Source organism: Meriones unguiculatus, chromosome 1 (genome assembly GCF_030254825.1).
Source record: "Meriones unguiculatus strain TT.TT164.6M chromosome 1, Bangor_MerUng_6.1, whole genome shotgun sequence".
Taxonomy (NCBI): domain Eukaryota; kingdom Metazoa; phylum Chordata; class Mammalia; order Rodentia; family Muridae; genus Meriones; species Meriones unguiculatus.
This window is the reverse complement of record NC_083349.1, coordinates 192,433,055-192,445,495: the sequence shown is the minus strand read 5'-3', so window position 1 is coordinate 192,445,495 and position 12,441 is coordinate 192,433,055. Positions and strand designations below refer to the sequence as shown.

Below are 12,441 nucleotides of genomic sequence, written 5' to 3'. Positions count from 1 at the left end.
GGCTTATAGTCACCTGAGGTCTCCAGTATCTCAGAGAGGGCCAACCCAGACCCTGCACACACAGGTAACCTTAGGTCTTGCCCCTGGAAAGTAGCTCTCTCCTTCCTCCTTACAACCCAGAGAGTGGCCCTGAGGGGAGCAGCAAGGCCTGACCACAGGACTGCTAATCTAAGCATTTATTGTACAAAATGCCTCCGGCTGGGGAGATGGAAATGAGGAGTTCCCAAAGCCCTCCACAAACAAGATTCAGTTTGTTGGAGGCTGGAGCACAAGCAATAGGGACCGCACTTGGAAGGGAGAAAAGGTGAGCTTCAGGCGGTTGTCCTGAAGGGACAGGTGACCAGTAGGGTCTCGCTGCTCCAGGAGGTCACAACTGGACAGAGGGAACAGGAGAGGGCATTAAGGACTGCCAAAGGCAGGGTCCCACCTCTACACCGTCCCGTCTCCACTCACAGAATGGCCTCCTGAACAGGCAGCGATGTGTGTAACCAGCAGTCCACATGGCTGCCATGAGCCTCATACAGCCTCAGAACCAGTGTGCGGTGCTGATGGCTCTTCTCGGCCTGTGAAAGGAAGGCAGGGAAGTAGGCAGGGCCAAGAACCTGTGCATCCCAGGAACCTCCCCAGACCATCCTGTCCCTTGCCTGCTTGATGGTCTCCAACACGACAGCCGGGGAAGATACGGAAAAGGCGCTCCAGGTGGTGGCAGGTGCTGGGCCTGGAGCTGGCAATGCCAGCAGGGGAAAGTTGAGGTTGTAGGCAGCATGGATAACACCAGCTTCTTGGAAGGAACCTGGGATATGACCAGAAAGAAACACATGTGGACAATGAGAGCTCCCCCCAGTGCCTCTGGAGGAGATACGGGGCTGGGCTGCCTCAATTTACCCCCAGTGCCTTGGTTTAACCCTTACCTCAAAAAAGGGCCCCATCACCCTGGTACTTACCTTTGTGTGGCATCAAGGCATACGTGAATTCATGGCGCCCCATGTCAGCAGTAACATCTGGGGCCTTAGGTGCACGCAGCCTGGAGTGGGAGGGAGAGATGGGAAGGCTGGAGTTGAGGCGCAGGAAGCCCCGCAGGCCCACGCCAGCCCTGGGCCTCGGAGGCGCTGCACTCACAGGGAGAGGCTGAGGACGCTGCCTCGCACTGACGCTCCATACTTGCAGCTGTTGAGCAGGGCCAGCCCAAAGTCACACTCAGACAGATCTATCCAGCGGTGCGCCCACACCTGGGGGGCAGATCCGAGGCCTGTGGCTGGCTCCACCCCAAAGCCCTTCTCAGTAGGGGAGTGAGTTCTGGAGCCTGTGGCTGAATCCTAGCTGCCACTCTAGGAAGCCCTGGGCATGCCATCCCACCTGTCTTCCTGTTTCCTCATCTGTGGAACGGTACCAGTGGCTATAGTATCAAACCAAAGTAAAGCATTTAGCAAATGCCTGACGCCTGGCCTGTATTTAAAACCTCAGGGGCCAGTCATTTTCCTCCTTTTGTCATCAAGCCACAAAACTAGTCTCTCCTCAGTCAGGGATGAGTCCAAGCCCCAACCTTTCCCCCATGTCAGACCTCATATCGAGCCCAGTCCCAAGAGGTGTTGTAGTGGGTAGGCCTCTGAAGGTGCCCAAACTGGATCTCATAGGTAGCCTGCGGGCTCCGGATTCGAGCAGGGAACTCCACCTTCAGGAACTTGTGGGCCTCATGCCAGTGTACCTGGGAGTGGAATGGAGGGAGGGTGAGGCCAAAAGAAGGGCATTAAGCCTCCATAGCAACCCCACCAGGGAAAGATAGCCACTACTCTGGCCCTTCTACCTCGGTGTTGAATCGGACATAGGGGCAGCCAACATCCAGCACAACCTCCTGGCTGAGCCGGCTGTTGGGGCTGATCTGTAAGAGGAACCAGGCACTGCCCCGAAGGCCACCTTCAGCACCTATTGCCAGGGTCCCAGCCTGGCCCAGCACAGGCTTCCTGTGGGATAAAGTGGCAGGCACTAAGCCAGAGCAGCATGAGTTCAGAGGCACAGGCGCCCCCAGGCCCTGCCCAGCACGGACCGTGTCTCTAGATGGTAGTCCATGACATCCCACGCATCCCAGTATAACGGCACATCATCAAACAGCACGAACTGGTTCCCCAGGGCTCCCTCAGCAATGGCTTCTCTGGAAGGACACAGGGACCGGCGCTCTTTCCAGCTCTACTTGGTGGGTAGAGGTTAAATAGAGCCAGGAGATGCTAACCCCGCCTGCCCTGCGCCATGTGTGGGTTCCAGCCTAGAGGAGCTTGTAGACTACTTGGGCAGTGCGGTGGCTAGGGAACAAAGGGAAGAGAGCACAGTTTGGGATCTACTTGCCAGGCATGGGATTTAGAACAATGAAGGGTTGGCACCTGCCAGAAGCCACCAGGACCAGGGAAGTAAGGCAGCCAGTTGGATCCAATCTTATCCGGATGATGCCATTGTCCAGAATCACGGAACCATCAGTCTTGCGGGGAAGGATCGTTGAGCTGAGGTAGTAGTATTCCTCACCTCCAACCCAACCCTCCTAAAGCTGTGCATTGCCCCAGCCCCTTCCTCCAGACCAAGGAGCATCCCAGACTAGCCCCTCCCCCGGGAGCTGCTAAGACCTACCTCCTGCATCACGAACACGGGCTGCTGTGGTAGCAGGGGCTGTAGTGAGGTAGGGGTGGGCGCAGGCGCATAGCCAACACTGGGCACTGTCACCAGGGCTGGGGACAAGGCCTGAGCATGAGTGCAGCTCTCTGACCTCAAAACCTTGCTCGGGTTAAAGATAAACTGAGTGGGATAGTACATAGCTACTTCTCTCCAGATTGGGTACCCCAAGATAGAGATCCCCGGGGGAGTGTTCCTGCCATGCGGTCTAGCCTTGGTTTCTCCTGCTGCAGGACTAGCCTTCCCCTTCAGCTCATACCTAGACTGTGAGCCCCACCAGGCTTGGGCAGTGCCAACACTTCAGTGCGCTTCCAGGGCAGCGTGTTGATAATGAGGAGGCCCTCGGGACCTGGCTCTCCAGCACACAAGGCTGCAGCTGCAGCGCTGAGCATTGTACTGCCGTGAGAACGGATGTCTGCAGAGAGATGGGTTTGGTCACAGGTGGGTAATGGGGCACTTGGCCCTGGGTGGAGAGCAGTGGAACTGCTTTGAGGGTCAGCCTCACCTTCATAATAGCTCATGGCATCTTCTGCCACCAGCTGAATGCAGCTTCCGGTCACCACATCATGGAACTGGTTGAGGAGCAGGAGCCTACAGGGACCAAGGGCAGAGACATGGAAGGGGCAGGCAGTGGCAGGGTGTGAAGTCAGGTGAGCAGCAAGAAGAGGCACCCGACTGACCTCCAGAGGTGCTGCAGCTGGGCTGCTGGGTACAGGAACTGGGCACTGCGGGCTAGGGCCAGGCTGCTGAGCAACTCCACATCATGAAGAATCTGCTCACACTCCCGGTTCCCCTTCTTGAGCTGTGCCCAGGGAGGGGGATCGGCTTAGATTTGACTGCTGTGACCCAGGACACCTTCCAAAGCTCTCGCTCAGAACCCTTGACAGCTTCCCAAGGCCTCTTGGACATGGCCTCTCCTGGGACACTTAGTTCAAGTGGCCTCCCACTCAACCCCTCCTCCCTCAGAGGGGCTCTGTCCCACCTCCTGTCTGTGTTTGGGATTGACCCAGCTATTATGATTCTTTTCCAACCTTCTACTCAGAGAAAGAGCCCACTGAGTTCCACCCCTGCCCCTCACTATCCTTTCCCCACAGCCCTCTGCAGACCGAGACCCTCTATTTTCTAGGCTGGTAGCCTTGCCCTGACCTGGGCATGGGTAGTGTAGGTGCCATTATGCAGTTCCAGGAAGAGTTCCCCAACCCACGTGCACAGCTGCTGGGAGTCTGTCTCCAGTGCTGTGAAGAGCTGTTCAGGAGAAGACAGCTGCACCCTGAGGAAGACACAAGCCTGGGTTCCCAGCTGGGAGTCCTGCGGTTTGTCCTGTCTACAGCGCAGACCAGAGGGCCCCAACCGAGAAGCTACTGCCTAGATAGTCCCCTATGTACACTGCATTCTGTTGGACTCAGGCCCCTTCGTACCTCAGAATTTCCCTCCACCCCGTCCCTAGTGTGGAAGTCTGGAAGGTTGATGGGCCAGGATTTGAGAGACACAAGGTGCAGTGGAGGGTTTGAGGCCTTGTATAGAAACAACGGGCAGGCTCAAGGAAAGAGCTTGAGGGTGGGGCTACAGGAAGGTAGCTCGAGAGCCCAGGCTGATGTTGGCTCAGGCCTGACCTGGGCAGCCCGTCAGTGTTGCCCAGCCGCTTCAAGCGGTCCAACATGGTCTGTGTGGGGCCACCACCCCCATCCCCGAAGCCGAAGAGGAAGCCACTGTGGTTGGTCCGCCCCTTGTCCCGGTTGTTGGTCACAGTCTTCAGCACCTAGATGGATAGGGACAGGTCAGCCTAGGACAAGAGAACCAGCCCTCTTTGAAATCCTCGACATTCCATGTCCCCTCACCTCTTCCACACTGCCCTGCATTCCGTAGGAGTCGCCAGGTGGGAAGTGTGCCAGCACTTGGGAGCCATCCAGCCCCTCCCAGAAAAAGGTGTGGTGCTGCCGGCAGAGACAAGAGAGGCCAGAGTCAAGCCTGGGGCAATGTGGGCCATCCACACCCATGTGAGCTGTGATCCAGGCAGAGGCCTACCACACTCTCAACAGGGTTTTGGTGGTTTGTGGAGGGCCCCTCAGGAGCCTGAAAAGGAATCCAGACCCTGCAACCCTAAGCCCTGAGGCTTGCTTACTGGGAAGGAGTTGACCAAGTTCCAGCTCAGTTTCTGTGTCAAAAAGCGCTTGATGCCACAGCCACGCATGATCTGGGGGAGCTGTGCTGAGTAGCCAAATGTATCTGGCAGCCAGAACTGTGGAGATAAGGCTCTCAGCTCTCAGCGAAGCCATGTCAGCCTCAGCCCTCTAAACTGTGGGCCAAGTCCCAGTGGCCCCGGGTATAGCCTGGTGAGGCAGCTACCAGCCTACCTCAGAACACATCTTCCCAAACTCTTGCAGAAAGAAATTCTGGCCCTGTAGGAACTGCCTCACCATGGCCTCTCCACTGGGAAGGTTCCCATCCTGCCAGGGGGACAGCAAGACAGCTGGGGTTAGCACCAAACTAGACCCAGGCAGGAGCTTGGGCCAACTTCACTCTGTCGTGAAGGTGCAATGGGTGCTCTAACACAGGCCTGTTACCCAGGAAAAGACCATCTTGCTCATCTCAGGCCCGACTGACTAGCTGAGAGAGCATGGTGCTAGAAATAGGCACTTACCATTTCTACCCAGGTGCCCCCCACAGGCACAAACTGTCCTCGGCAGGCAAACTCCTGGAGCCGGGCATGCAGGCCAGGGTAGTGGCTCTTCACCCACTCGAGCTGCTGGGCCTGTAGGGAACACGAGGTAGGAGATGGGCCAGGAGTGAAAAAGACCCTCCTCACTGTCAGGTGTCTGGTGGCCCTGTGGGCAGCTGAGGGTAAGGAACACTTTTGGCCTCTGAAGTCCCAGACCTTTGGGACCATCAGGCCCGCTGCTCCACAGTTGCCCTCTGACCTGAGAGCAGGCAAAGATGAACTCAGGGTTCTGCTCCATGAGCTTCACAGCTGTTGACCAGCTCCGGGCACATTTCCTCACAGTCTCCTTGAAGGGCCACAGCCAGGCTAGAGAGGGGAGTGGAGAGACAATGAGGTTGCTGCTCTTTACAGATACCCAGCCCTCCTCTGACCCCAAACCCTTACAGACCCAGCCTAAGGCTCCAGAGAGTCAGCCTAACCCTCTCCTTATCCAGGTTTACCCTGCAAACCTTTGTGGTATCTCTCCTGCACTGTTACTTCATGTCCCTCCTGCAAGGCAGGAGGAGAGGGTTGGGGAAGATGGACTGAGATCAGTTGCCAGGGCAGAGGCACCAGGCCCTGGAAGAGCCTTACTCTAAGGTTCAGATTACCCAGAGGCAGAGGTATGAGAACTAAGCTTAGCATGGCTTGTCTGGGCAAGCTGTATACTGTGGGAGATACGGCAAGGAACTTGTTAAAAGCATGCATTTCAGGTGGGGTGGCTCACCCTTGTAATCCAGCATTCAGGAGGCTGAGGCAGGAGGACTGCTATCAGTTCAAAACTACATAGCAAAGACCCGTACTTAAACAAAACAATGAGCAAACAAACAAAAAAATATGAAATTCTCAAGAGATACTACAAACTCATCAGGTTTAAAGCTGAACATGACCCCTCCTGGAACTCTGGCCCCTGTGCTCGGGGCCCCTGTCTTAACTAATTCAATTTTTCCTTTATTCTCACTAAATTCCAACGTCACTCTGCCTCTCTGAACTCCCTACCGTGCGGGGTGAAATAGCTCTGTTGGTCCCATATGCAACATCCCCATGCCTGGCCACTCTGCTGTCACCAGCCTCCACAGTGCTCCTTATCCAGTGTCTTTCAGGGGGCCTCTTGAGGTGTCAGTGTTTGTTGGAAGAAGAAGCAAGCCATAGCTAGTAGAGTCCATGATCCAGTATCTCTGACTCTTTCTGTTTTTTTGAGACAGGGGTTTCTCTGTGTAGCCTTGGCTGTCCTGGAACTCACTCTGTAGACCAGGCTGGCCTCAAACTCAAGAGATCTGCCTATCTCTGCCTCCCAAGTGTGGCATGCGCCACCGCAGCCTGGTCCCTGACTCATTTTATACAAGGGGAAAAATAAGGTCTAGGAGGGCAAAATATGACCAAGAATCATATTGTGCATTTCAGCTACAAGCAAGGATTAAAGGGCGCCCTGACCCGACCACCAGCGGTGCCCTACCTGTATCAATGTGGCAGTGCCCCATGGCATGGATCGTATGTTGGCTTTCACCTCCACACTGGCCGAAGAACTTGGAGGCCAGGGCCTTGGCTGCCGAGTAGGTCTCAGGCTGGGCAGGATCACACATGTTCACCATCTGGTTGGCTGTGTACAGGGCCTGGAAACTGCGCTGGTTGTCCTCCCCGAGGCCCTGTAGCAGAGTTCTGAAGTTTAATGACTCAAGCACAGAACTAGGCTCCAGCTGGTCTCTCAAGAGTTCTCTGTAAAGCTCCCCCACTGCTAATGCTCTACTTCCCAAAACCATCCCTGTTCACACAGAAAAACTCTCTTTGACTCCGGATTCCCAGAGTTTCAGTGACCTGACCCAAGGAAAAAATCTGCCTGGAGCAGGGGTCCAGATGGGAGGAGGGGCTCCAGTACCTTGGCCACACCCAGCAGCAGCTCCAGGTCCACAAGGAGACTGTGGACATCCCGGTTGAACACAGCCAGCTTAGCCTGGCTCAGCTGGAACATCTTCTCCGGGTCAGGGGCTGCAATCATGCTTCCCTTCCCGGCCCCCAGAAGCCCATTGCAGGCTACTTCCACATAGAGGGTCAAGCTACAAATGCAGACAGAGGCAGTCTCAGGCCAATGGACCGGCAGAAGGTTCTGGGAGCTTGGGAAGGGGGCAAGTAAGCGTCGTTCAATTGATCCTCATTTACTTCTAGGATCCACTTCCCAGAGGAACCCATGGGTGTCAGGTGTATGTGTGGGAGAATCATGGTAGAAATACCAGTTTAAATCCATGTCCTCCTGAGGAACGTTTTGTTATTGGCAGAAAGGATAATGGCTAAGTTTGGACTCCTATGAGCTACACTGCTGTTAAACTTCACATTTCCAAAGCTGTCTGTGCAAGGCACTCTTGGTCTCAAAGCCCTCACTGCACAGTAAACTTGTTTGGCTCTTCAAATGCTAACTTTCAGTCACCAGCTCTACCAGCCAATCTGTTCCCAAAAGCAGCACCTGGCCAGAGTCCTCTGCTAAAGCTAAACTCAGCGTCACAAAGCAAAACCTTTCTGACCCCAGCCCCTCCTAGTCTGTCGATTCCCATGTGGAGTTCTCAGTATGTTCTTCCAGAATCTTCAGAGCGTCACAATTCTATAAATATTTCCATCTGCCCCTCAAGGGCACTTTACCTTATTCCCAGTGTTTGGAAGAATCTGAAACAATTTACAGTTAACACTAGGTGGTGATGGAGGCCTTTAATCTTAGCACTTGAGAGGCAGGTAGATCTATGAGTTCGAAACCAGCCTTGTCTACAGAACAAGTTCTCAGACATCCAGAGCTACAGAAAGAAAACCTGTCTCAAAAAACCAAACCAAAACAGCAACAACAAAATATAGAGTTGAGTATAAAATACAATGATTATGCATGGTGGCACCCAACTTTGGTCCCAGCACTTGCGGGGAAGGAAGCAAGTAATTCTAGAAGTTCAAGCCAACTTGGTCTACACAGTGAATTCCAGAACAGCCAGGGCTACAGAGTGGGACCCTGTCATAATCAAAACAAAAAACAACCAAACCCAATGTGTTGTTAGCTTTTGTTACCATAGAGGGCCCCTCAATATGAAAAAAAAAAATGGAGTTTAAAAGATCTAAGTGCAAAATATCAAAGAAATATAATCTCAACTAGGAAAAAGAGGTTTTGCTGAAAGAACCTTGAAGAACAGCCATCCTAAGTGGAAGTCTAAGAGGAATAATTTATTTTTTGTGTCCTTTTATATTTGCCACAAGAAAGGAGTATTCTTTTAAGACTTATGTGTCTATGTCTGGGTAAGTCAATGTCATGTGCATGTAGATACCCTCAGAATTCAGCTGGAGTTATAGGCAGTTGTGAACCAAACTCAGGTCTTCTAGAAGAGCAGTAAGGGTTCTTAACTGCTGAGCCATCTCTCTAGCCCTCTCTAGCAGTAAATATTTTTACAGTCAGGAAAAAAAAAAATCAAACTTCCTGCAACCAAAGTATGTGAGGGTAGCTGTAACTCTGAGGTCACTAGGGCCTCAGGTCCTCCTACATCATTAGTCCCCTGGAACTTGCTTACCTCCGAGGCTCTTCTTCTTCTAGCTTATCAGTCAAGATATAACTGGTCTTTTCACCCTCTTTTGTCAAACCCTGGAAGAGAAGAGAGACAGGGCCTGAGGCCTTTAGAAAATTCAAAGCAAATGTAGAATCAAAAGTGGCCAGGCTTTGCTATCCAGCTGCCTAGCCCTGAGTCCTCTCTCCCAGGAAAGGATAGGATAAGCTAATCAGGGACCCTTGGTAGCGAGTGCCACAACCATTGATGGCCAGCACACAAGCATATGTCCACTAGCAGGTGGTAAAGGGATTCTGGCCAGCTTGAGCATGGCAAACATGGCTCCAGCAGGCCTTGTCCTTCTCCCCCACTCTCTCTGCCTTGCTAAACTGCTAGCTTACATCCCTACCACCAGAATCTAGTCCCTTATTTGGCCACTTTCTCCTCCCAAGGCTGACCACCAAGATCCAGCTATTAGAATATTGAAGTCCAGCAATCAAAAGCCTCCTCTGGCTCACCTAATTAATATGGCCAATTAAAATTAAACATCTCATCCTAATACAGGGTTTCCCCTAGTACCTTTCAAACTGTCGTTTTCTCAGTCCTTTGTCCTCCAGGACAAATATCCCTTCTTTCTCTCCCTTGTTCCCTTCTCTTTCTCTCTCATCCTCTATCTCCTGCCTTTCTCTTATTCCTTCCCCTCTGTCCCTCTGGGACACATAAATCTTTGTGCTAAGAACTTGGTCTTAGCACAGGGTCCCTGCAGATGATCTTATAGGAAGGGTCCTGGGCAGGAGTTAGGAGGCCTGGAGTGGCTTCTGGTGTCCTTTCTACCCATGAATACTTAAAGGAAAATCCCATGGAATGAGCTAGATATGTTGATACAGGTCTATAATTTTAGCTACTTTGGAGCTCCATGGAGGAGGATGCCAAGTCCAAAGCTGGGCGGGGATGGATTGGCTCAGTGGGAAGAACACTTGTCTAGCATTGTGAGGTTCTGGGATCAGTTAACTCAAAACAAAAAGTCCAAAGACTCTGAGACTCTCATCCCCAGTGTTCAGTAAGGTGGGTGCCAGGGGATATATATAGTTAGCCAGTGAAGGGAGGAAAGTTGAGTAGACTCTGCTTTCTTTTAGACAATTCTCACCCCAGATACTGGAATTTGGGATGAAAGTTGTATGAACCATCATAGAAACCATCATAGAAAACTCTATCTTCATTTTTTCACCTATAAACAAACATACAGTCCTATCATATAGGGTTATAAAGATTAAACTGAGTATGAGACAACATATAACATGGTTCCGGGGAATGTTTAACATATATGTTTAACATATAACATAGATTTTGATGGTCAGCCAAGTTAGAAGAGATTCATTATTCATGGGAGGAAATACTTTAATTTATGCTATTCTAGAATGATCTTAAGTTTCTCCAACAAATATGTACTATATAAAAAATAGTTTATGAAAATTGGGGGTTTATAACACTGGTGTCCAAATGGCAATTTCCTCAGTCCCAAAATCATGGAACTACTCTGGAGGCCCAGTCAATCAGCCATGGCTTCTCCAAACACCAGGCTATTCTGTGGCTGTATCTGGCTCTAGGGGGAGGGCCCCTCACCTGGACAGGTTCACCATCACGCCAGACAAGGCTTTCTCCATCGCTTTCCCAGCAAAGATGAACTTCCTGGCCCACCCAAGCTTCAGGGATGACCAGTTCCACCCGGAACCAGCAAGTACACCATCTGCAAGAGAGCCATTGTGAAACCCTCTTGAGACATGGTTTCTTGAATAAATGTCAGCAGGGCCTTAAGATTTTCTGCATGGAGAAAATGGGTGGGAAAGCATCTGAGAAATGAGTGGGAAAGAGGCAGAGGCAGCAGCAATGAAAATATTCAGATGAAGACACCGAAAGACGAAGGAACTCCATCAGCAGAGGACGCTACTCTCTGTCATCTAGCAGTCTAAGGCCCAAGATAATGAGGACTTAGAGGGGCGGAGCTTCCTCAAACTGGGCGTTACCCACGTGGGTCCGAAGCTGTCGCCGACCTGGGCGGGGCTGAAGTTCTGTTGCACTGCCTCCTGGTAGGGAAGCCTCTCGGGCGTCAGGAAGCTGGAGAGTGTCACTGGGCAGCTGTCCCCAAAGAGCCTGGGAGGAGGAGCCAGTGGGCGCGAGCTTGAAGCCATCCCTTTCCACCCGTGAGCCAGCCGACGGGTGGGAAAACGCTCTCTCTACCCAACGCCGCGAGGACCGCCTGGCAGCTCGGCAGCACAGTCCACCCTCTACCATTTTCTCCCCAGCCCTGCCCTGACTGTGGCGGACACTTTGTTCCGCGGCCCGGGTGGCCACAGCCTGGGTTTCCCTCCGGAAGGGAAGGGAAGAGCGCGCGGATGCGGCCTGAGGGCTCCGCAGGCCAGGGGCCACACCTGCCGCGAAGGTTACAGTCGGTGAAGTAGGTCGGGGACACGAACTTCTCCACCCGCTCGAAAGTGGTGCGCCAGTGCTTCAAGAACGGCGCTACCGCCATGGCGATGCGCCTTTCCTCCCGGAAGATCCTTGGTGCTGCCGGCTCGCTGCACCGTTTGGAACCAAAGGTTCCGGCATCCGTCCAGTACCTTGCAGACCCGAGCAGCTTTCCTTGGGACACCACAGCTTTTGCAAGAGGCTGGCTTTGGGGAGCCATCCCGGTAAAACCCGGAAGCTGCTGCTCCTTGGTGGTTCTCATCTCATCCCAGCTGTCAAGACAGCTGGTTGAATAATACTTAAATAAAATGGTAAGTTTGAGCTGGTGATGTCGTTCACTAAGGAGAGTGAATTGCCTGCGATGCACGAAGCCCTAGTTCGTGGAGGCGGGAATGTAAATGGAAGGATTTTCGCATCCAGAGAGCGATTTTGAGTACAGCCTAGGTTACTCAGGACTAGGGCGAGGGATGCGGAGGGAAACCCTGGAAGGTACTGAGCACTGCGCGGCAGGGTATGAGAAAAGCAAGGCTGCCTCGGGCGTTTTCAAACTGATGAGCACTGTATTAAGAAGTAGGGAAACGGGGCTTTGCGCCCCACTAACCGTCCACCACGTACATTATATACACCGTTGTTGCCCATCATTTAAATGTCCGGATTTTTACCTGACGCAGCAGGTCAACAAATCCAGATTAGCCTGAATGCCAAGAGCTAACCTCCAGCTTTAACGGTATCCAGAAAACCACTAGGAAGAAAAAAAACACAGAAGGAATCTAACTAGCCAGTTCTAATGGAAATAGCCAGGTTTACATTTCAAATGCAGGTTTCTCAGAAAAATGACCAAGAGCCCGGCCTTGTTAGCGCACACCTTTAATCCCAGCACTCAGGGAGGCAGAGGCAGGGAGATCTCTGAGTTCGAGGCAAGCCTGGTCTACAGAGTGAGTTCCAAGACAGCCAAGGCTACACAGAGAAACCCTGTCTCAAAAAACTGAAAACCAACCAAGAATATCAGATTTTATATAAAATAAAGATAACTTTCTGCTGCTTGTGAAAACTTGACAAAAGTTCCCTGTTTTATTGGTCACAAAGACTTTTTCTCCTGAAGAGGCCTTG

General features: G+C 52.3%; 1 protein-coding gene and 1 long non-coding RNA gene across 3 annotated transcripts in view; one reads left to right on the top strand and one right to left on the bottom strand.

The window, feature by feature from the left end:
• Positions 1-161: 161 nt before the first annotated feature.
• Man2c1 (mannosidase alpha class 2C member 1) lies at positions 162-11,604 on the bottom strand. 2 transcript variants are annotated; one of them, XM_021633551.2, is made up of 26 exons: positions 11,295-11,604; positions 10,894-11,016; positions 10,489-10,612; positions 8,893-8,963; positions 7,233-7,410; positions 6,813-7,002; positions 5,577-5,683; positions 5,300-5,410; positions 5,013-5,105; positions 4,781-4,897; positions 4,497-4,592; positions 4,272-4,417; positions 3,805-3,928; positions 3,339-3,460; positions 3,164-3,249; positions 2,918-3,073; positions 2,613-2,727; positions 2,376-2,492; positions 2,045-2,149; positions 1,805-1,961; positions 1,562-1,705; positions 1,120-1,229; positions 945-1,024; positions 645-793; positions 454-563; positions 162-373 (listed from the first exon to the last, which is right to left on the bottom strand). In XM_021633551.2, exons 1-26 carry the CDS (start codon positions 11,591-11,593, stop codon positions 247-249), a joined length of 3,357 nt encoding a protein of 1,118 aa, XP_021489226.1. In that variant the 5' UTR covers positions 11,594-11,604; the 3' UTR covers positions 162-246. The 2 variants fall into 2 exon arrangements, with proteins under 2 accessions (XP_021489226.1, XP_021489225.1); XM_021633550.2 differs by having other exon boundaries at positions 2,376-2,470; positions 2,617-2,714; positions 11,295-11,602.
• LOC132649853 (uncharacterized) overlaps positions 11,505-12,441 on the top strand; it is a 50,247-nt gene continuing 49,310 nt past the window's right edge. Inside the window, exon 1 of the long non-coding RNA XR_009588361.1 lies at positions 11,505-11,642. This is a non-coding gene — a long non-coding RNA (uncharacterized LOC132649853). The remainder of the gene's footprint in view (positions 11,643-12,441) is intronic.